The 23,837-nt window shown below is 49.6% G+C and overlaps 1 protein-coding gene across 1 annotated transcript in view; it reads left to right on the forward strand.

Annotated features, from left to right (window-relative positions):
- Window positions 1-2,288: 2,288 nt before the first annotated feature.
- The window catches only part of LOC126542283 (BMP and activin membrane-bound inhibitor homolog), a 40,908-nt gene continuing 19,359 nt past the window's right edge, over window positions 2,289-23,837 (forward strand). Inside the window, exon 1 of the mRNA XM_050189290.3 lies at window positions 2,289-4,639. Within this exon, the coding sequence (XP_050045247.1) occupies window positions 4,510-4,639 (130 nt within the window). The 5' untranslated portion in view covers window positions 2,289-4,509. The remainder of the gene's footprint in view (window positions 4,640-23,837) is intronic.

The following is a 23,837-nucleotide window of genomic DNA, read 5'->3' on the forward strand; positions in this document are numbered from 1 at the left end:
GAAGTGGCACTCAGCCGCAATAACACGAATTTTCAATTTCCTCGCACCCTACGGCGCAGTGTGGCTGGCGTTAAGTGCGAACGGTCGCCGAGAAGAAAAAACAAAATGAGTTGAAGTGGGACGTGTGTAGTGCTTGCTTCTTAGCTGTACTCGTGCTTGTCTGCTAATGGACTTACAACATTTTCGTTGTCTTACTCTCTTCCCTCCAGTGCCTCCCCCCCCCCCCTACAAGCACACTGAATGGGAAATTACAGGCGAGTTCGGTTTACAAAGCTTACAAATCAAAAAAGACAGTAGACCTCTCTCGCTATCCCTCTGTTTTGTAGATGCTTGCAAACTTTCACTATTCGGACACTGCGCGACAACAGGTTTTGCTGAAGTCTCGCTCACATACAGTCGGAAAACTAGTATATTGGTTCAAAAAAGCGCGTTCGAATGAAGCAAGAGGCGTCGACACCCTTACATGTCATGACGCTGCGCTTTCAGTGATGTCTTACATTGATATTTCACGTTTACTCAGCACAAAAAGCACTGAGGGACCACCAGTAACTACTGATAATTCCTTCCAGGTATAACGGCACTGCAAGCCCACCACACGACGCTCAAACTGATATCCACAAATTTTCAGGACCCGAACAGAGAATTTGGTAGCGAAAAATTTCACTCGCTTAGATGAGAACTGCAAGCTTAATTATCTTTCAGGAAGGCTCCTGCCTTTGCCGCACTCCTCACTGTGCAGGGCCCAGGCAGTCCCTTTCAGACTTCTACAAACAAGCACTTACCCGAGCCCCGCGGCACTGCACACGATGTACCCCGAACGGTTCCCAAGCCCGGACTGCACCCTGTGTGGTGGTTATGCGGGCTTCGAGCATATCCTGTGGGGCTGCACCTCTGCTGGTCCCCCTTGCACCCAAGAAGAAATCATGAAGCTTATTAAGGCCCAGGACCGGACCTCTCAAATCCTGGCAGTCCAGAGGGCCCGCGAGAGGGCCGTCAGGTTTCGCCTGATGGTCCCTGAGTGGGCCTCGCCAGGTGACGCTGAGTTTACTGGCGTCTATTATGGATCGAATAAAGTTGTTTCACTCACTCACTCACTCACTCACTCACTCACTCACTCGTTTAGACCTCGACTTCTGTAATCATCTAAGCCGTCTTCCGTGACAGCCATAGTCTCATCCTGCATTCCCAAAACTTCTCTTACGTAACGTGTGAGACTTTCGCCTTTGGCCAGCGTTAAGGCACCCACCAATCACAATGGCAATCGCAAGATAACAAGACCAATAGCGAGCAGCACTTACGTAAGAGCAGTTTAGTGAATGCGAGCCCTACATTTAAACCGGTTATCTTCTAGCTATAAAAAAGTAGGCCAAGTGCGCGTCCCCGATAAAAAAATTTCAGGGGGAAAAAAACAGCGCATGCCACTTCTCAAGTCACCGGAGCGATGACAGGAAGCCACCCGGACAGAGCCGACGTTAGCTTGGTAGCAACGAAGTCCTCGAAAAGACAAAAAAAAATTAACAAATAAGTTACCCTCTTTTACAAAAAGAGAGAGCTCTCCATTTGCTACGACAGGCATGTTTGCGCGTGTTCGCAAAACGAAGCGCTCGTACAAGTCACACTAACAAGAGAACCAGGGAGAAAACGACGGTCCGAAAAGGTTTCGGAGAAGTTGTTCGCCCCTGCCTCGGGAGAAGTGCTTCGGAAAGACTGCCGATACAAAACGTTGCTTGCTTGAGCGGAGCATTCAGAGGGTGAAAACGAAGGAGAAACGAGAGGCAAACAAATAAATAAAAATACACAAAAAGAAAGAAAGAATATGCGCGCGGGGGTGGGGGGGGGGGTGGGGGGAGGCGACGACGAATGTGAAGGGGATGACCGCCATAGAAAAGCAAGCAGGCAAGCGCAACATAAACACCAAACGGAAAACGACCGGAGCCACTCGAGGAGGAGCTGGGGGCCCTCCCTCTGGCGCCTGGACATCTCCTCCTCCGTTTCCCCGCTGGACCCCCGCCGGTCTGCTGTCCGCTAGCCACAGTTTGGCGCTGAGCTGAGCCGAGCAGCATTTTGCGTGTCGTCGTTATCCGGAGAAAAGTTTTTGGCCCGTTCCTCTCTCTTTGGTCCGATTCGATCACTCGTCGAAATCGCACGCTCGGGAGCTTGTATAATCGCCCTTTCCTGTCCTCTCCACCTTCTTCTCTCTCCCCCAAGAGTGCCGCGGCAATACCCCCTTTCTTTTCTCGCTTCTCCCACTTCTGCGCACCGCCAACGGCAGTCACACGCGGCTTTTGAAGAGGAAAAAAAAAAAGGGCAGTCAGAAGAGATAAGCTCAGGGCCTGTGGTGGTTCTTTGGAGATGTCCCCCTCCCGCCTTCTTCCCTATTTCTTGCAGTTTGGGAAAGTGGAGACAACACGCAGAGGAACGAGAAAGAAAGCAAGAAAATAAAAGGACGGCGATCGAGTCGCCCATCCTGTTCGTCTCCGCGGCCGGGATGCATACGCTTGCCCGAAAGGAGCGGAAGCACGATCGTTCTGGCGAAACGCGTTGTCGTGGTGGCTTCGAAAAGCATTTGTGTGTTCTCCCAACACTTTTGAACTTTCTTTTTACCATCTCTTTCGCATTTGCCAATATGTTTTTCTTTTATTGTCTTTTTCCTTGTTCCTGTTTCTTTAGCGTTCTTTTTTTTTTTTTTTGTCATTTCCAGCTAGAAATATCAGTTGCAGCAATTACATACCGAATATCAATATACATATTTACTTCTCTGGGACGAAACAGGGGTCGATAGGTTTTCGAACCATATTGCAGCGACAGCGCACCGGACGGAACTTCCGCTTATTCATTCGTAATTCCTCAAGCACAAACCAAGCAAACAGTCGAAGACTTAACGATTGTGCCAGCCGTTGCTGGCCCGCTCGCGATAGGCGCTAGAGGCGCGCACGCACAGCGCGCTCGGCGACACCCCCTTCGAAAGCGCGGCTTCGTCGTTTTTCCTTTTCTCCGCAGGCTCTGCAGGGGAGCCGATCCAGCAGCGGGGCCAAAAACGGCGCGTGTTTTTGTGTTCCCAGAAAGGCGGTCGCGTTGGATGCCGCCGTCGCCACCACGGCGCGAGAGAGCGAGGCCTCCACCGCTCGCCCTCCCAAAGCCGAAGCGCGCGCGCACACACACACACACGCACGCACGCCTCTACTCCGCGCAAGGAACGGGCGGCAGCGTGCAGCAGCACTTCCGCGCGGTTCGGCGCGAGCGCTGTCCCCTCCCTCTTCTCTGCATCCATTCCCAGACGGGACGCCGCCGAGAACCCAGGCGTCGTGGTGTCGCGCCCGGGTCCGCTTCTTTGGAGCTTCGACCCATCGTCGTCGTCAGCGAGTCGTCGGCCCTGACGCCGCGGGGCCCTGACGAGACGTATATCGCCATTTGCATGCCTGTCGCGCTTCAACGCCGCCGGCCGGCCTCGGCTCTGCCCGATGACAGTGCCGAGGAGGAGGCGACGACGCCGGAGAAGAAGGACCGTCCTCGTCATCAACTGACAGTCGTCGTGCCCGAAGCGACGAGGAGCGCGGTCTTCACCTGTCCGTTCCGCGCGGCGGTTCAGGGAGCAAGTAGCCGCTCGCCTCATCGTGGCTGCCACTGCTGATGGTGCGGCAGCAGATTTTTTGGCAAGGCAGCTGACAGGACGCGAGTTGCGTTCACTTGAGAGACATACCGACAGATGAACGAAGGCGTATCTCGGAAGAATAAGGATACCACTCTTTTTTGTGCGCGCGCGTGTGATTGCTACTTCTGCGGTTTCATCGGCGACACCGAAATTGGTGCGGTGACAGTTGCGCGAGTGGAACAATAACAATCTGTCATCGCTCTTTTCGTGCTCTCGCGGTGCTTGCCGGCGCGAAGAAACGGGACCAGTTTCTCATCCGACCCGCTGGCGCGTCACTGTTTCCCCACCACTGCAGTCGGTCGGGAAAAAAAGAATCGGGAGACGAACGGCGACGACAAGCCGTATCAACGAAAACAACCGAAGAGAAGCAAGCAAACGGAGCAGGAGAAACCGCAGAGCGCGGGGCCCGTCCGCGACCACCATACATCAAGCGAATTTTCGACTGGCGTCCAGCGCGCGACGGGGTGGTGGATACTCGCGATCTAGCAAAGGGGAGCAGCGTCGGAAGGGCCAGCGAACCGGCGCGCGGAAGTAAGCCAAGCAAGCTCGGAAGGAAACGAAAGGGGAGGAAGCGGGGGCGAAGCGGCGGCGACCGCGCTCTCGGCGCCGGACTACGCGTCGGCGGCGGCGGCGCTGGTGGTGAAGCCGACGCGCCGCCTGCTCGGCGCGCGACGCCGCTTGTTGTCGGGCGGCGGGGAGTGGAGCGAAGCAGAGCCGACAGCGCGGCGCGGCACTTCGGCGTCGCGGCGTCGGGCGAGCGCCGGCGCTGGCGTGTGCGCCGGCGGCTGACGGCGCTCACCACGGCGACGACGACGACGCGCCAGCGAGAGGAGTCGCTGGCGCGAGCGCCGGCGGACATGCTTGGCCTTGGCACCGCGGGCAGCTTCGCCGTCGTGCCCCGGAGAGTCGCGACAACTGTTGCCAGCTGGCCGTCCACGCTTCTGCTGACACTACTCTGTCTCCTGTGCCAGTGGACCGTCGCGAAAGGTGAGCGGAGTTCAGTTCGTTTGGCGGGAAGAAGGGTTTGTTTACCGAACGCGGTTTGAACAAGAGCGGGCGCGTTCCCGGGCGAAGCGAACTTGGTGAGCTGAAGGCGATGCTAATTGCCTGTATACACTCCGTGGCTACACTGTATCACAGTCCGATAAGTTTTGATTAACTATTTGATTGTGACATCGACGTATCGATCTCAGCGTGGCTGGGCTTGATAAAAAGCCGCGTGGAAGATGACTCATCTGCGTAGCTGCTATGCATTCTTGAGATTTGCTCTTGGATCGCACACGTGGCCGTACAAGCTGGGGAATTCTCACCAAAAAGCAAATTGCCCCAAGTCAGAACTTGAACGTAGGAATCCCGTTCCTTGACATGGGCATACATTAAATGGAGATGTTCGCACTAAGAAATTTATTTTCTAGCTCGCGAATCGTTTACCGCCGGCAGCACCCGACTAACATTTTATACGTTCTTGTGTTAGCGTGTTACTATTATGTATAATGGGAGTTTCTTGAAGGCTATCATTTGGTGAAGGTAAAGAAGTGGTTGTATCCAAACCCATCGTATACATCCGAAAGTTTCAAGCCCGATAAGTAAGGGCATACGCAAAATTCCCGTTTTGTCTATCCTCGCGGAGTAATGGTCACCTGGTTTGTGTTTTTTCAAACAACGCCAGGATAATGTTCGGCTTTTCTTACTGACTCGCGTGAGAGTGACTAGAAAAAGATGAAATTTAGTGAATTCGACGCGACTGTCGTCACGTCGTCTGTGACCTAATGAACTCGTGTTCCCACATACCTGCCAATCTGTGGACATTCAAAATCGTAAAATCCCGCTTACACAAGCAGGGAGGGAGGGATCGGGGGGGGGGGGGGGGGGATAGTACGTATTTCTTTAAGGTTTGCCCTAAATACACGCCTATTTTGGCACACACACACACTTTGTGAACAATGATTTACCGTTCGACGCAGCACACAAGCACCAGCAAACTTCATTGCAACAGCAGAGACTAACAAGCAACAGATTGTTTTTAGATCACAATGATTTTTTTGGTGACTTCGAAGCAAAACAGAGAGAGAGAGAAATGCAAATGAGAGAAAGGCAGGAAGGCTAACCAGAGTTGAAGTCTCCAGTTTGCTACCCTGCACTACGGGAAAGGGAAGTAAAGACGGTAAGAAGAGCGGGCGGGGACTTCGAAGCAACATTGCCGTATCGCTTATGGCTGGGAGTGGCGATTACGAACACTTACTCCTGCCGTATTGAAATGGTCGAAATCCCGACGTGTAACTACAGTAGGTGCAAGGAAATCATTGAGCACCCGTTGTGCTGTACCTGTCGTCGGTATTTTCCGAGTAAACTATACTCGGACCACGGTTACATCCGTCGTTGGGGCAAAAAGCTATTCGCGCGCTAGGGCAGACGTCGAAGTGCATCGGCCTAAGTGATTGTTTAAGGTTATCTGCATACTTTTGGGCGTGCGCAGTGATTACTCTTGCCCTCTTTTCCTTTATCTATACTCCGTTTCTCTAACCCTCAGTGTAGGGTAGCAATTCATTATAAAATATACCCTCAGTGTAGGGTAGCAAACCGGACGCTCGTCTCGTTAACCTCCCTACCTTGACCAACCTGACTCAGCATTCGTAATATCGTAGTGTGAGCCCGCATTCTTTATGCCTTGCGGCAAATCATCCAGAACAAAAGGGGGGAAAAGCCCGCATTCATAAATTTTACGAAAGATTCGGAGGAGTTGGTAGGAGGAGGAGGAGGAGAAATAGACGGAAAGAGTGGGAGGTTAGCCAGTTCTCAGACCGGCTGGCTACCCTGTGCTGGGGAAAGATGGTAAGGGGAATAAAAGATAATAGAAAAGCGATATTAAAAAAATAAATCGGAAAAGGGAAGGAAGAGCAAAAACAAAAAAGAAAAAGGAAAGGAAATTACGACACCACTTACAGCCAGTCTCTAAGACCAGTCCTCCGCAAAACCTTCTGTGCTGAGGACGTTCTCGACCTGTGTCCCAGGACCCTTTCCTCCGCCAAAGGGCATTTGTCAAGACTACCTAACACTCTTGGAAAGTTCTTCCCTGTGCGCACTGAAGGGGGGGCATTCACAGAGAAGGTGGACGATTGTTTCCTCGCAGCTACAGTTGTCGCATGTAGGGCTGTTGGCTATTCCGCTCCAAAATGAGTACGCATTCGGGAAGGCCACGCCAAGCCACAAGCGGCACAGAAGCGTCTCCTCAGCTTTAGGTAGTCCTGACAGAAGGCGGAGGCGTAGATTCGTTTTCAATATGTGGAGACGAGCATTGGTAAACTCCGTCGATTTCCACTGCGCAAGTGTAAGTTCAAGTGCGGGCGAACGAAGCGCTGTAGCTGCGTCTCTTCTGGATAACGGTATAGCTGCACTGTGGAGACCATCATGAGCAGATCGGGCGGCCTCCTCTGAACAGTCGTTTCCCTAAATACCGCAATGGCCCGGTATTCACTGATATGCTATGTTGCGCTTTTTTCTTTCTCTATTGCTTGGTGGTGAAGAAGTCTTATGTCAGCGACTAATTTCTCATTCAGTCAGGTGACTCAAAACAACACGGCTGGGATTCTAAGCTCTTGTTCAGCTCACGAAATAAGCGGACTGTGTGCACCTGGGTACTGAGCCACTTTACTGCACCGTCTCCCTTTTGATCCTCACATCTGTAAGCTTACATCCTTTAAATAAATGCATAGACAACCAGGCCTCTGGGAGTGGGGGACGCAGGCTGTATGAAGAACGCGAGACTCGCAGCCGACTGGAGTCCAACGCGATAAGAACAGGCGTTAGCTGAATCGTGCAATAACAGCCACGTCTTCTTTTTCTTCTAAGAACGGTAATTTTGCTGCCTTAAGTTATGTCTTGTATTAACTGATGTAACTCAGAAAAGTAAGCACTGTTTCATTCTCTCAATTCATTGTTCTGATACTACAACATCCTTCTTGGACCTGCTCGAATAAGCTTCATTTCACGAGGGCTACAGGCAACAAACTACTAACGTTTCGTCGAAAACAGATGTTATCTCCAGTGCACTGCCTTCAAGAAAACTGCCTCGTCTTCCTTGCAATAGGTGGAATACCTAATCAGTATACATAGTCGTATTAATCAGCGATGGAAAGAATTGCTGTAAAGTTGGTGAAGAAAAGCTGGGCGTAGGGTCAGGCATTAGCTTTAGTGAACAGGGAACCCAGAAACCTTTCCAAGGAACCCAGCGGTATGCCTCATGCCCCCGACCGTTTACACTGCTCGCAGCGCCAGAAAGCGCCCTGCTGTTCTGTTACCGAAGCTCTGTACTCTATACTACAACACCTTCATTAGTCTGCCGACTTAGCATGTCGTTTCCAGCTGTTTGCCCTGCGAAAACTTACTTCTGTGCGAATGCGCGAAACGGGTCACATCTCACCAACTTGTCAAAAGGCACGCTGCCGCGTTGACACAGAAAGAAAAACAATGAAGCGTCGTACAGAAGACTGATTGTGCATTGTGATGCCATGTTACTGGTTTGACAGGCGAAATGCATGGCATCAGTCGTTTGCACACGCCACACTCGCATTGCAAGGACCAAGTGGAGCTTCAAATGACATTCGATGGTGGCCGATGCCTCCATGCATACATGACAGCACTCCACTCAAGAATTAAAAAAAGAACGTAAAGGCAAATGAATGTACTGAGGTGTTTTATTAACTTGTTTGTTTGCTTTGAGCGATGGTACCTCTTATTTATTCGAGGGCGAAGGAAGAGCACGTTGGTAAGCTGGGAGCGTCGGATAGCCATCAACAATTCATTTTAAACTTCATTCTACCATACGAGCATACAAACTTCAAGCAAAGATACCTAGGCAAAAATTTAGTTTGTGACAGCTTTACCAGGTAAAGTCATTTTCTTGCATCAGCGTCGACGTCGATTGAAGAACAAAAATGTAATGCTGAATTCATACGTAATACGCGTACTTTGAAATATAAGGAGTCGTACATGCACACATTCATATGTACCTCCGTAAATTCAAAATGCAATTATTAACAAAAATAAATTACGCAGGTGCATTTCTACATGTAGCTTTTTTTTTTCCCTGTATAGCTTACAGTCTCCCTGTTAGGAATATTTTAGTGGGTAGTGGGAAAGGTAGTTTATTTCCAATATTTTCTGAGAAAGACCAGGCTTTTCTTTTTTTCAGGTCAATAGATATTTCCGGAAATTTTGCATCTCGACAACCAGGTTGAGGCGATCGACGTGAAGTCGTCGAGTGACTCGTGGTTGTTCGACAAGCGGGTGACTGCCGTAAATTACAATATATCCGTGGACTACTCACATTGCTTCTCTCTGCCCTCTCGTTTATTGTCTTTCGTTTCGCACTTTTTACTGCCACAATTGTTTCATCTATTAAGCTTTCATTGCAATATGTATTGCTATTTTGTTACTTAACAAAAAAAAATTCAGTGCCCTTCCACTCTGTGAAAAAAGATTACGAGCGAAGCTGTGTATGTGGGCATCTTAACGGCGAACTGCACCTCCACCACGTGTCGGCTCGGCATTGCGCTATCTTCGGGATCGGCCCACGTATGGCGAGCGCTTCAGGCCTGTTTCACCTCCGCCGCGGGTCGGCCCGGCGTTGCACTATCTTCGGGATGGAGCCACGTATGGGGAGTGCTTAGCGCCTGTTTCACCTCCGCCGCGGGTCGGGCCGGCATTGCACTGTCTTCGGGATCGGCCCACGATTGGGGAGTTGTGTCTACACGCGGACACGATCCTGGGGGAACTAGCCCTTAACAGCTTCGCTGTAAATTTGTATATATGCAGATCTAACGCACCAATCGGAATCCATTAGAGGCGAAGCTTTAAAGAAGCAGGTAATTAAATACTCGAATAACCGCTATGCGTACGATTGTGTTTATGTTCATCTTGCGTAACGCGCAATCTCATGCACTGCTTATTCACCACAAAAGATCACAACTTGAATCTCATGCATTTTTTTAATGTTTATGCACTTCACCAGTCGGAAGCTGTGCCGAAGTGCAAACACCAAATCAGTATAGGCGGGGGCTCGATGACGACGAATGACATGTATGACGCTTGTCGAGGAAAGAATGGTGATGGCAGACGTGTAATGAACAGACAAGTACGAAACATATCTAAACGCATTTAAGTGTTCTATGTTTTTTTTTTTTTTTTTGTCTGAGGGGCACATACCCATTCTGGAAGATTAGCCGAGAATGTGCAAGTACTCAGGGGCACTTACCCAAAGGCCAGATCAACGAAAAGGAAATCAAGCAATTCGAAGAAGTTGTTGAATATCATACGCTATTCCACTAAGAAGTACGTGTATATATAGATTAAGCATACCTATGAGGCATTGTGCTTACAAATGTTAATGTAGTGATTTATCGCTTATTTACGCAGAGCAGCGGTATGCGCAATGGACTACTTTGTCGGTCAGCTTGCAAGCATACAAGGTCAATACAAACCCGTTTGCTGGAGGTTGGAGTCGACTCCCCCCCCCCCCCCCCCCCCTCCTCCCTCCCGCCCGCCCACTTGCATAGCAAGTGCTGCAAGTGCTGGCACGGATAGATTCGCTTTAACGCCAGTTACCTATGGCAGATGCCTATGACGTGTCAAAACAATGCTCCGACTATGAGGAACGCCGTAGTGGCATTCCCCCCCCCCTCCCCACCGCGGTCGGGACCGTATACCGCGACCTCGAGCCCAGCGGCGCTACGCCATATGCCACTAATACGGCGGAGGGTCACATGCACGGATCATTTTTCCCGTGCACTTTTTCACTTTTTTAACCCAGCAGCGCTTCGTGTTTTGGCCCGAGTCTACCACTAACTTCCTGTCACAATTTGTATCGTAACACACATCGTCACTAACTCAATTGAATAGACGACGAGCAATTAAAGAAATAACTATCTAGCACTCCCCATAGCAATTTCTGTGCCCCCCCTCTCTCTCTCTCTCTGTCAGCTTCCCGCACCCCTCCCTCATGCCCTTTAACTTCATTCTTTTCCCTTTCTCCTTAATGGCGCGTCTCTCTCGTTGTTGACATTACAGCACAGATTCGTTGCTTCCCACGGATCTGCCTGTTGCAACTCGTAACGGAATTTTGCCGACAGTGACGCACATTTAGATCTCCTTTGTCAAAAGATTCGCGCACCGGTATAACTACCAGGCTGGCTTCCTGAAGATGCGTACATCAGATGTTTAGTTCCTGCTTTAACCTGTTCTGAAGCTGTGCAATCAAATGGCTCGATATATGTATATGCGATCAGCTGTTCTTTATTTGTCCCTGCACGCTCTGCGTTCACAACTGAAAAGTTTGCATTCGTGAAGGGGGGCCGCACTAAACGTGACCCTAAATTCCTCTATAGACCGTCTCACCTACTCCATGCGAAATATGGGTGGCGCCTTTCACGCGACGCCAACTGGATGTAAGCGCCACGGAAGGATTTGTAGCCATTTTCCGCAACACACACAACCGCATCTCGTTGCTGATTGGCTGACACGAGCCCTATCCCCGGCTGCACTGCGCGGAGTTGGTTGAGACGAGAGTGCGTAGGGTGGCGACATTCCTTGCCCACCGTAGAGAGCCGCTGACTGCTGAAGCGCCGGCTGCATATCGACAAGTCTTTTTTTTTTTTCGCTTTCCCACGAAATAAATATTCTTTTCTCTCTCTCACCTTGCCACTCGGCGTGCCAGCTGGAAGGCAGTTAATTCGCCATTCGCATAAATATCCAAGCCTCCAAAGCCCACGATCGCTAACGAACGCTGACAGCTTCCCGCGCGGTATACGAACGCCAGTCGTATACAGTTCATTCCCGTGAGGAATTACTCCTATTGTAGAAGCGGGCGCCGGAGAGCGCTTAAATTAAGTTTCTGTTTCGGTCGAACCGCGCGGACGCAACGCGTCGGTGTTTCCCCTGCGTCTATTTGGACCCCTTTTGAATACCCTCTTGCGGTAGCGAGAGGAGGTGGAGGTGAAAGGAATACAAGCGCTAGTACGAGGTCGTTAATCCCTCGGCGGCGTTTCACCAGTCGGAGTGGCTCTGAGTGGCGCGAACAAGTCACGTTGTGGACGATAAACATTTCGCAGAGGCGGCTCCGCATGCGTAGCGGATGTGAATCGACGCAACACGGTGAGCAGCCGCGTCGAATGCTCGCTAGGCTCCTTTTCAAACTTTTTCCCTTTCGTTCTAATCAGGAATGGCCCGGCAATTTGACTGATTTGCTTCACCCGGCGAGGCCAGAGACGTCAGTGTTTATGAACGATTCGCCGTTACACCAACACAACCGCACCATCCCATCCTGGACGTTGATTTACCTCGCTTCTCGATTGTCTCGACGTTGCGTCACCTGTTTCGAGACAAACCACTAGTGGCACTCCATCTCACCAACTACGTGTTTTGCGGCGAAAGCCATGAGTCGCGTCAGCCAATCGGAAGAGAGCCATAAGAATGAATCCTCCATTGTACACCGCTGATCGCTTTAAGCGCGACATAGACTGAATGGAAGCTTCACGTAAGGACCAATGACACACAATGGGTGAGCCATCTTTCCCTCTCTGAAATACGCAGACGTCTTTTGACTTACATGAGCCGTACGTAACCTTCGAAAAAATATGGGGATTTTTATATACAAGCCAGAACCACAATCTAACTATGAGGCATGTCGTAGTGGGAGGGTTTTTGCAGGTTTTCCATCGAGAAAGAGAGAGAGAGAGAGAATTCTTTCTTCCTGGGCTCTCTCGCGAGATTGCACAAGCACGGACTGCAGTTTCTGCAGTGCTTTCGAAAAGGGGCTCACGCTTGTTTACATGGCGTCGGCGAGCGCCCGTCAGCATGCCAACCGTAAAACAATTGTACGGCCCCATGACAGACGAAACCAGCATGTGCCCTGTTTTATGGCGTGCACTACCGCAAAGGCGCATGAGCGGCTTCTAGAGCTGCTGCAGCGAAGGTTCGAGTCCGTAAGGAAGTTTTCAGAGTGAATGCCGCAAACAAACCTTGGTGACTCTAGGCCTCAGTAGTGACGCTTAGCCATGCAAATCTGGCGTAGTTACAGATAGAACTTAGTTTGCTACGCTACTAGCAATAACCTTAGTTGTTGGCGTACATCCAAAAGAGATGTAGCAAGTGCTTTGACTCCTCTGTGGTGGCATCAACGCGCTTCCTACCGGCGACAAACCTGAAAGATAAACGAATTCTCCTGAAGTCGACTCTCGCAAACGGCACTCTCGCGTCCTCCTCTTCTTTTTTTATTAGTTTTGTTTCTTTGTGCGATACAATCGGCAGACTTTCTGGCCTTGCAGAATCGCAGCCGAATTTCCAGCGAAGCGCTTTCTGGGAAAACAGCCGGCTCTGGTTTCTGCGCAATTTCTCCGCAACGCTCGTGCACCCTCGATCGTTATCGCCTCTGTGCGCCTCGCCGCGGCGCGCCACAGCTGTTGCGCCGGCGGCGATAAACGCACTGCCCCGTACAATTAACGTCCTCAAATGAATCGTTATGTTTCCTATAAAGGTACATTTAATGGTTTATTCTAAGCGTAGATAGCAATGGCGTAGCCGGAAATTTATTTGGGGGTAGTTGTTCCGCCGACAACTACCACTCCTCCCTCTCCTTCACTCACTCACTCTCTCTCTCTCTCTCTCTTTCTAAATATATATAGAAGCAAGGGGATTAACCGAGGGGCCGGGAGCCAACAAACAATGACACCAAGGACAACACAGGGGAAATTACTTGTACGTACAGTTGAGTTAAGGAAATGATAAATTAATGGAAATGAAGGTGGATGATGAAACAACTTGCCGCAGCTGCGGAACGATCCCACGTCTTTGCATTAGGCGTGCGATGCTCTTACAAGTTGAGCTACCGCGGCGCCGTTTTCCCATTAACTTTATTGGGTATTTATGTTTTACAACTAGAACTAACTCTGTGAGTGTTAGCCAGCGCCACCACTCGCAAACCTCGGCGGCGGATGTGGAACAAAATTTCTGCCGCAGGCGTCACGAGTACGTGATCTTTTTGGATGAAGGCATCCGGTCAATAAACCCACGCATTCTACCTGAAGGCATCAATGTTGCCGGATTCGAGACCTTCGTTATGTAATGAATGAGAAGAAAGTGGATTAACCGAGGGGCCCGATTTTTGTTAATCGTATCATAAGCAGCCAACGAACGAAGACACCATGGACAGCATCGTGGAAATTGTACATACTAATTGAATTAAGGAAATGATAAATAAATGGAAATGAAAGTTGATGGAAAAACAACTTGCCACAGGTGGGGAACTACCCCACGTCGTCGATTTACGCGTACGATGATCTTACCAATTGAGCTACCGCGGCGCCGTCTTCCCATCCATTTTCTTGGGTATGTATGTTTCACTACTAGAACTAACCCCACTGCCACCACTCAAACCTTGGCAGCGGATGCGGGGGCTTATTTTGCGTATCCTAGACATGCAAGTCGCATTATTTTTGGAATGCTTTTTTTTCCGCACAGCGTGGTCGACGATTCGGTCAAGTACAAGAAATGAGAAGCTCTTCGACGACACGAAGGCCAGGTGGGGAGCAACAATGCGCCAAGTTTTATGCACGAGCTCGTCCCATCTTTATCTGTGTGTGGAATTTTTAGCGCAGATCCCCCCCTCAGAAGTTTTGGTTAACACGGTCTGGAACGAGGGAGAGGCGCATCGTAAGTGGGGCCGTAATGTTCTGTGCATGGGAGAGGGGATCGCCTCCATGACACCCCCTCCCCCCCCGCCCCTTCGGAACGCGACTAGCCTTCGCCTTACTTTCACATTTAAGCTTTCCCTTTCGTCCACGTCGCTCTTTCGGAGCCCATCTCCGGAAACATTATGTTCCGTGGGAAAGGGGGAAAGGCGAGAGGGGGTTCACCCCCCCCCCCTCCTGGCTACGCCAGTGGTAGAGAGACCCTCGATATGCGTGCAAAGAATTCAAGCAAAAAGTATCGAGTGGTTTGCGTGAACTCGGACACGAAGAACTAGTCAGCAAAAACTTTACAATTTACTATACCGTGATCCCAGAGAATCTACAGCTTCGAAAATGTTGACCATGTTACGTCCTTAAAGACACGTTGCATTCCTACCAAGTTTAACCCTAGTGTGCGCGATATTTCTAAAACGGCGTACAGTTTAATACTCATTATTCTATATAGAGCTCGAAAATACAGTTACCAAGGACCAATTTATAAAACATCTTCGCTCTTATATAGTGTTGTTTACGGATTAGCGGGTCTTGAATTAAAGACCCCATATGCCTTGCGCATGATCTGCAATTGTAACGCACTTTTTGAACAGTTATTTCAAAACATATCTCACATTACAAGCGCGCGCGCAGATTCAAGTTTCCCTAGCTACGATCTTGTAATGGTTTGAGTTTTTGTATCTTTCTTTCCCCCCTTTTCTTTGTAACATTTCCAAATTTTTCTGCTGACGACCCATTCATTTAATTTAGAAGTAGTTTCAAACCCCTTATATGTTACGTGCTGCCGTCTGGCCCCATTACCCGTCTAGCTTCCACGAAAGCCATCAACGCAGCTCCTTTTCAAGGAGGTGCAGCTTTTGTTTCTGAATTCTATTGAGAAGCCAGACAACTATAATACTGCCGTCCGAGAGGATTCGAACGAGAAATTCTTCCGGGTCTTTCGTGGTGGGCTGAATATATATGACACTTCACAAAGCATAACGGCAGTCTCTGTAAAAATTTACGACATTCGGTTCCGACGAATTCGGACGAGACGTTAGACACTTGAAAGCGTCGGAGAGCCTGCTGTCGCATGCGTCCTTCTCTCTCTTTTTCTCTATCCTATAATTTCCTCGGCGACTCGGTTGCCAAGGGAGAAACTATGCCACTGCTGTAAATTCACCCTGACTTGGCAGCTCATAACACAAATTTTTCCTGTCTTTTTCTAGGGCGTCTGTGTATAAAGGAGTTTCAGAGCTACCATCACGGATCTTACCCCATACGGTCGACATTTCGAGGTACACGAAAATTAGGGCAGCAGTCATGCGACATCACTCCACCAAAAGACGCCGTCTTCCCTTGCATGTACGGAAGAAAGCCAACCGTTAGTTCGCAGTAGGCGAGATAAATTCTCGCTTTGAAAACAGTAGCACTTTTTCGCTAACGGCATTTTAACAAAATGCGACGCAGTGAAAGTGGAATGTTTGCTCTGAGTGCGTCGTTTAATTGCCTATTTTTAAGAAAATAATTCTCTTCTTTTTTAATCATCCGTCACGAGCACCTGCCGCGTAGTTTGACGTGATTCAGAGTCTGCTTTTCACCGTAGCAACGTTACATCGTGATCGAGGAACATCTGTAACTGATGTGCTAGCACGTCGGAATCCCGCCTTCCATAACAAACTGAGGCCAGGGATAGGCATGAAAATTCAGTTCTAACACGCCTTGACACTTTACATTACGTTGGCGAAGCATGTTCACAAAGCAGTTCTTACCTCAGAGCGGTTAGTAAGAACAAGCGCTAACCAATCGTGACAACGAGCATATTATTAGCTAACGATCAACCGACCGAAATTAGTTGCCGCGAGCCTGGTGAAGTCTGGTGAATTCAGCCTCTGATTCTCAACTGAACCCAACTTTGCAGAGCAGGCCAAACTTCTCTTGCTGAAGATGTTTTCACGCATCTAGTAACCCGTTTCATGCTTTTCGGACGTTATGGGTTTTGCAGAAATTAAGGATGGGGAATGTGCTGACGTGGAACTGCGCCTTAAAGAAAAAAGGAGTATCGATCAGTATTCACTCAGCGATATCCATGGTGTTCATGAGCTTACTTTGGCTTCTCGTACAGTCCTTTATAGGCTGTTGTGTTTGAATATTTTGCTCTGGAGAGAACCAGGGAGCAAATACGCCAGGTGATTAATTAAAGCGAAGCTTATTCTGCAACCCCGTCCTGGCTGCACGGGCTTGCACGATGGTTTATGAAGGGTTCGGGCTAGAGCTATCCTCAATGACCATGTGGTAGTGGCTGTTGACTGGTGGGCTCGTTCAACACAATGCCACTTTTAACGATCAGGTTTTTTTTCTTATTCCCCCCTTCCTCTCACTTTGGATGGGCTGGCTGCTGTTTTGTACGGTTGTCCCTGATGCGGTGCAACCAACCGAGGCGGCCCTGAGCAGCCGGGGGAATTATACACCGAGCGCGGCAGATATGCGAGCTCCAACAGGAACAAAATGGGACCGAAGCATGCACCGCATATAATTTCCTACAAATATTACCCTTGACCAGGCCCGGCGAGCCGCTGTAACCAGTGGGGCCCTGGAGGAGGGGCTCCACCCACCATAACCAAACAACCTCTATTACAATAAACGTTTACTCTCTCTCCTACAAATATTGCTGAAGGAACGCTGGCGCAAGCGTCTATGAGAGCTTCAAGCACGGTGGTTAGTAGACGGAGTTGACTAATGCTCGTCCTTCTGGGCTTCGAGCGGCTTTGTGTCTTTGCAATTTGATCATTTCGAACAATATATTGCGTTGTAAACGCAGCAATATGCGATGGCTATGCACCTGTGCAAAGTCTTATTGCCATCTGCTTTATAAGAAACACGCAATTGCCTCTATATTTAAGCCAATAAAGGCAGATAAAGCGTAGTAATCGAAGCATGAAAAGCCACAAACACGAAGGTGAACCAAATGCATGTACTAATGATTCCAACGGTAGCCGGACGATCGCAGTGCCAGCGTTTCCCCTAGTAATATTAGTAGAAAACTATGTGGTGCATTGAGCGCGGAGATAAAGGGGAAGGGGGAAAACATGGTCTACGTTCATCACAGCTATAACGAGTCGGGCTTCGTTGTTTGGTCTACCCTCGCAGATGGTCGCTAAACAACAGCATTCCTCGCAAACACCAACGCGATAGCCACAGCGCGTGGAATCCGCGCAATTTTTCTGTGGGCACGAAGAAATGCCTCAGGCGGAATCCAGCTTATTGCTGTAAATAGATTGTCAGCCGTAGCACAGATAGGAAACTTAAATTTGTTCTCTTGCTGGGGCGATCAACAACACCCGCTGCCTCGGCTCGACGGTTATGGCGTACGTTTTGGGTTCGATTTCGATCGCATTCCAATAAAGGCGCTATGCAAAGACATCCGTGTGTGTGTGTGTGTGTGTGTGTGTGTGTGTGTGTGTGTGTGTGTGTGTGTGTGTGTGTGTGTGTGTGTGTTTGTGTGTTTGTGTGTGTGTGTGTGTGTGTGTGTGTGTGTGTGTGTGTGTGTGTGTGTGTGTAGATTTGCTCCCGCCCGAGGCGTTCGAAATTGTTCCTCTTTTTTAAGTATCTACGGCGCAAGGTTAAGTTTTGGCAGAGTCGAGCAAAGCCAAGTCAAAGATGGCTGTCTCGAGCTTCCACGGCCACCTGCACTAAAATCAAGCTCTGAGAAGAAAATACGGCTGCACGCCCTGCAGTACACGGCGTCTGAAGCGCCCTCGAGCTCTACCGTGATTAACTGCACGACAGCTTAGCGTATACGGCAACGGATGGCCCAACTTTTGATTTTACGGCAACCTGAAAGCCGGAGAGCTTTCGGGGCACAGTAAGCTCACAGACTGCTCTGAAAACAGTCGCTCAAGTAGTCAAGATTTCCGCCAGACGACGCCGGCTAACATTTAACGAAATTGGTAAGAATGCAAACACAGCTGTACGAGACGACATTGGCGTAGTTTCCCGGCTCCACTCAATGCTTGTACGGACAAAATGTCTTTCTCTTTCTCTCTCCGTCTTTATTTTTTTAATTTTTTTCTGTCTTGCAGCTGGATGATTTGTCTCCGACTGCACTTGAAGTCGGGAAATAAATACATTTCTGACACATTTTATACAGACTGCCAGCAGAAGCGCCAAGCCAGCTGTGTGTACGTACTCTACGCGAACGTGTATGGGCCTGTCTCATCACAGTCAGGAGGTGGAAATTCGAGAAGCTTAAATTTCGCCGAGAACTGGGCGCAATAACATCGTCCCCCGTTTGTGTTTTATTCTTTACCCTTCCTTTTGCTTTACTGTCTCTCTCTCCTTTCGCTTCGCTGCTGGCTGCTCTCTCGATTCGTCCGCGAAAACGAAGTGTCTCATTGCGTCGGGGCCGGAGAAAATGTAGCACGCGCGTATGTCTTAAACTTTATGCGAAACGTGAGCGTTTGTTCTTGTTGAACGCGAAAGAAGCGCTAACTGACTGCTTGCGCCCCTGAAGCTTCGGGCCGTAAACTCTCTCCGTGAGAAGTCTTTAGTGTTTCGCGCTCTCTCCTTGTTTATGACTTTATCATGACTGCGGAGGTTTCGTTTTCATTTGCCTCCCTACACTTTTACCACCCGCCCATCGTCATCTTTTCACTGGCCTCTGGCCGTTAATCAAGAAACTGCAATTTATGCGTTTCTTTTCTCTTTTTCTTTCGACATACTTATCTCGCTAGCATATACCTAAGCTTCCGTTTCGAACCGCGACTGGTTAGAAAAGCAGATAACAAAATAAGCAGATCTTGAATTTGTTATATGTGTTTTTAACTCGTGATGGAGGCACGCAGAATTAGCGACGATCACGACAGAATGACAGGGAAAAAAAGGGGGGGAATTAAACTCTCTTTCCTTTCCTCTTTTTTTTTGTGTGCTAGAATGGTCCGGTAATGGGGTTTGAAGATGTATACGAAGGAAAGGGAGAACTTCTTTTAGCATCTGGGCCCTGGGTTGATTGAGTATAGAGTGCCCGCTCCTGAAAGTCGAGGTTTTGCACATCGCAACAGCTCTTGGCTTACCGAGATCGCACGGGCGATCGCAAAGGCACGCCCGCGCGATCTCATTGCGAACTTAGTAGTGCAGTCCGACCGCCTCAGCCTCTCTCTCTCTCTCTCTCTCTCTCTCTCTCTCTCTGCTACTAGAGAAACGTTCGTCGAAAGTTCAGTGCAGACAAGCCAGCATATACGACGCAAAAGTAGTCCCCTTTTGCTTTCTTTCAAGGTAATCTCGTAATCCGGCTTTCACTTTGCGGCAGTCGATGCGCTCACGCCATAGTTGTCTTTGAGTATATGTTCCCCCAGTCCTGCGTGCGGCTTCCGTGTACTCGTCTAATCCGACTTACGCTACCGGATAAATATGCAGGAAGCCTTAAGCTTCAAGCCTGCTCTTAGCCAATAGACGCTGTCGTTAAAAAAAAAAAAAAAAAAAAAGTCGCAAGCGCAATTGTCCAGAGGTCCTACATTACGACGAATGATTTTAATCTTCTGATACGATGCTTGCGTCTCAGCTTGGAATGTGCTTTTTCTCTATCACGTTAGCGATTCATTCAATTTGGATTGGGCGCCCGTACATTCCTCTGCTCTAAAGTACTTTTATTCCCTTTACCCCTTTCCCCAGCACAGGGTAGCCAGCCGGGACTTACACTGGCTAACCTCCCTGTCTTTCCTCTCCTTTGTCTCTCCTCTCCTGGATGTTCCTTAGGAACCTGATCAAAAAAGCGTTACACATTCACGACTCGGTAAGGACGTTTGTTAACGCCGTGTTCTACAATAAGCACTAGCACGTCTGAGCACTGCTGCTGCTTCAATAACGTGGTCAACGCTGTTGTGTGTGCGCACGCGCGTCACTTGCTCCTCCTTTCCTTTCCTTTTTTTTGTGTCCCTTTCCTACCCGCTTCTCCCTCCCCCAGTGCAGTATAGCAAACCAGGTGCAGCCTGGTTAACCACCTTGCATCTCTCTCTCTCTCTCTCTCTCTCTCTCTCTCGTACATTTTACAATAGACATTCAAGGCTCGACACACCGTTCTATACAACGTGCGTGCCTAGCACGATCAATTGATATGTGCAACACCGTGCTTCAATAATTGGCTGAAGCCACATACCTCGTTTCGCGCGCTACGTGTGGTATTTAAAGAAGAAAAAAGAAAGAAACGCGCGCCGTGTGTGGTTCAAGGAGAATTAAAAGAGCGGACGGCAATTTTCCAATTAGCTCGGCGGGTTTCTCTTAATTAGCATGATTGGTACCCTTGGCGGAACATCAAACGTGACCTCCGGCGATTAAGCCGGCATTCGTACACGGCTGTACGCTCCCCCCCCCCCCCCCCCCCCGTCTCTTATAGTGTCTTTCCACCACCTCTTCTCCACAGTAGGGGGGTAACGTTACGGTCACGAGCTGCTCCCTCATTCAAAACTTCTGCATTTAAGTCTCGCTCGTTAATTTGGCCTCTTCGTCCCACTGCATCGGCATCTGCCACGGCACGCTTCATATCAGTAGCGGTGATCAAGCAGCGAAATGGAGTAGTAAAATAACCTCGCCAAGGCAGGCAAATCTTAACCATACCATCAAAGGCTGCGCTGTGATCATGTAAAGGGCAAAACGAATTTTGTTAGGTGGAAGTAAATTAAATGAGTGAGAGGACAGACACGACGACTTACTAACGAGCCTAAGCGTCGCTGCGAAATTCCATGAAGACTGAATCGGCAGGGCTGGGCCAAAGGGAGGGTGGTGTAGCCGTGACCCTTACTTCATACAGCAGGCTCATTTTTCTAAAAGTGCCTTCAGAAACCTGAGCAGACAAGCATACCAAGTGAACATTTTCACTGACATCTTGAGAAGAAAAGTTGAAACAGCCTTCTCACGTTCTTTTACGACGCCAGATGTGTGTCTGGAAATATTGAAGTGGCCATAGAACTGCGATTAGCATGTACATAAATTTGTCTGTGCTTGTATATCCTCGGGCGTACTTGAGAAAGTTCTTGCTTCTCCTTCTCCGTCAACATTTTTTTCTCCTCTGTCCTTTTACTTTATCTTGATCACGTATCCCCTTGTGGAGAGCAGGCCCTGCTATATATAGCACAACGTCTGGCCCAGCTTCTTTCTCCGCTGCTGTCTCAGTAGGCTGCATTACGAACTGCGAGATCGCCTGGAGTGGGTTTCCTTGAACAAGCTGTGAAAATTAATTGAGCTATATTCTCGTGCGACAATACTGTGGGTCGCAGTATTATAGCACGTATGGTCATGATGCGTGTGTACCTGACCTATAGTGAGTGTCGCACTCCGTTGCGGCTGACCGTCGAGGTGCCAAGAAGTTAAATTCTGAAGAAGTTGAATTGTCCGCTGGAAGGATGCCGCTATCAGTGAAGATCTGTCTAATCTCGTGACACGGACTTGCATTTTGGGCAGCGCCGTGGACTTAATTATAGCGAGCTATTGCTGTCGCCGTCCGGCTTAGCGTGTTGTATCGGACACCGCCACAGTGGCTCGCAACGGGATTGAGATATTGTACGCCTGACGACTAGAACTTCCCCGCGAATCTCGGCGCAGGAACGATATATGTAGTTTAAAAACTACGTCGTTCGCTGACCGAGTGAGTCGTTAGGGATCGAGAGTTTTGGCAAACGCGTAGTGCTGCGTCCTGGCCGCTGCTTCAGGCTCAAGTGACTTCTCTGGCGCCTACGTAGCACACGTATGTTTGCTAATTATGTGACATTGTGCATCTCAATTTCCAGCGAGATATTCCAACGCTCATACAATCCGCAATAGGCGTGTCTGACTTTGCTAGTTCTGAGAGTTAAGGGCATTTGTTACGTATCTACGGGGTAACTGCCTTTCGGTACTCTATCGAACGCGTCCGCAGGCTGTCATCGTCATGTCGCGATAAAACGACAAAAATAAAATAAATACAAAATAGCGAAGAAAACAAGGCACCGCGTAATTCAATTAGAATTGATAAGAAAAAGACAGGGGGGTTAACCAGGACTGAGCCCGGTTGGCTTCCCTGAACTGGGTGAAAGGGAGAAAAGGTTGAAGAGAAGCAGTGAAAGCCAAGCTTTTATGAGCACTGGAGTCGCCGACCTAGCGAAAAATTCACAGCGATGTGTCACAGACGTAGATTCAAGGAAATCACTACACTAGGGTCATCTTCGGAATAGTAAAGCACTGTGTAGGATTCCTATCACAAGCCCTCGAATTCGATGTTCCGAATGCAAGCAAATATAGCAGCTCGTGTGCTTGTTGGCTTTTCCCAAGGCCACGTTAACGTCTTTGTTGTGCAAATCTTGCCAGCGAGGGATTTGTGGCGTTACTACTTCCCCGCGTGTGTTAAGGGCACTTCGATGTATCGCCGATGGCACATTTCGATGTGGAAGGGTTGTAGCGGCGCCTGTGACCCATTTCCACTGGCGCGCGACCCGCCGACAATCATCCATCAAGTGGCCGTGTAATGGATCGGGCAGAAACAGGGCGGGCGAGAAGTCCTCGACTTGCCGCCGAGTGGCCGCCGCGAATGAACGGAGGGGCCATCCACTACTCTTTGTCGTTGGGCTCGAGCCCGCTTCGTTAATTTTTCTTTTTTTGGTAACGTCTCATAGACGGGCTCGGAAAAGAAAAAAAAAAAAGCACTCTACGAGTCTTTGCGAAGACGCGTTTAATAACGAATGGCGCTCGCAATGTCCCTCCTTATAATGCGGGAGGGATGAGTAATGACGAAAACACGTCATTTGGACAGCAGGAAAGCTCCTTCAGATTCGTAAACTTGAGTCTTACTCCTTTCGTTTGTGCCCCTCCCGCGGGGCGACGATTTTCTCAACTGTGCGCGGCCTTGCCTCGCGGTCGTTCGTTGGCGGCCGTTCTTCGTCTCCTTCTTTCCTTTTTCTCCAATCCGTGCGCAAACGGACTGAGAAGACGATATCGTCGCTCTGGCCGCCCTCTCTTTCCCTCTTGCTCGGACGCGAGCATATAGCCCTTGATGGGAACTCGAGATGGGACTCGAGCGCGGCCCACGGAAATCCTGCGCAGATTGGCATCGCTCTTATCTGACGGTGGCCGGACGGACGCAGCAGTCCCGCCACGCCTTCGTCTTTCTCTCTACAGTGTATTCATCCGGGCTTCCTCAAGCCGGCTCTCTTTTTCTTTTTTTTGTTCCTGCCAGCACCGACGCGCGCGTTCCCGATAACATCGCCGCATTCTGCCATCCCGGGGCAGAGAACTTTGACGGCGCGGGAAGTAAGCGGGCAGGGACTCGCCGCGCCCCCTGCGTTCGTATTCGCCAAGGTGCGCCGGCGTTTCCCGCTGCGGTGCGGCCACGAATAGAACTGCGACAGAAGGGGCGCACCGCTTCGGCGGCTTGCAACAACGCCGCGGCCGTCTCGCTTGGCGTCAGCGACGCGGCGAATATGAAAAGCGCGGAACAGAGGGTC

The sequence above is a fragment of the Dermacentor andersoni genome, chromosome 2 (genome assembly GCF_023375885.2).
Source record: "Dermacentor andersoni chromosome 2, qqDerAnde1_hic_scaffold, whole genome shotgun sequence".
Lineage (NCBI taxonomy): Eukaryota > Metazoa > Arthropoda > Arachnida > Ixodida > Ixodidae > Dermacentor > Dermacentor andersoni.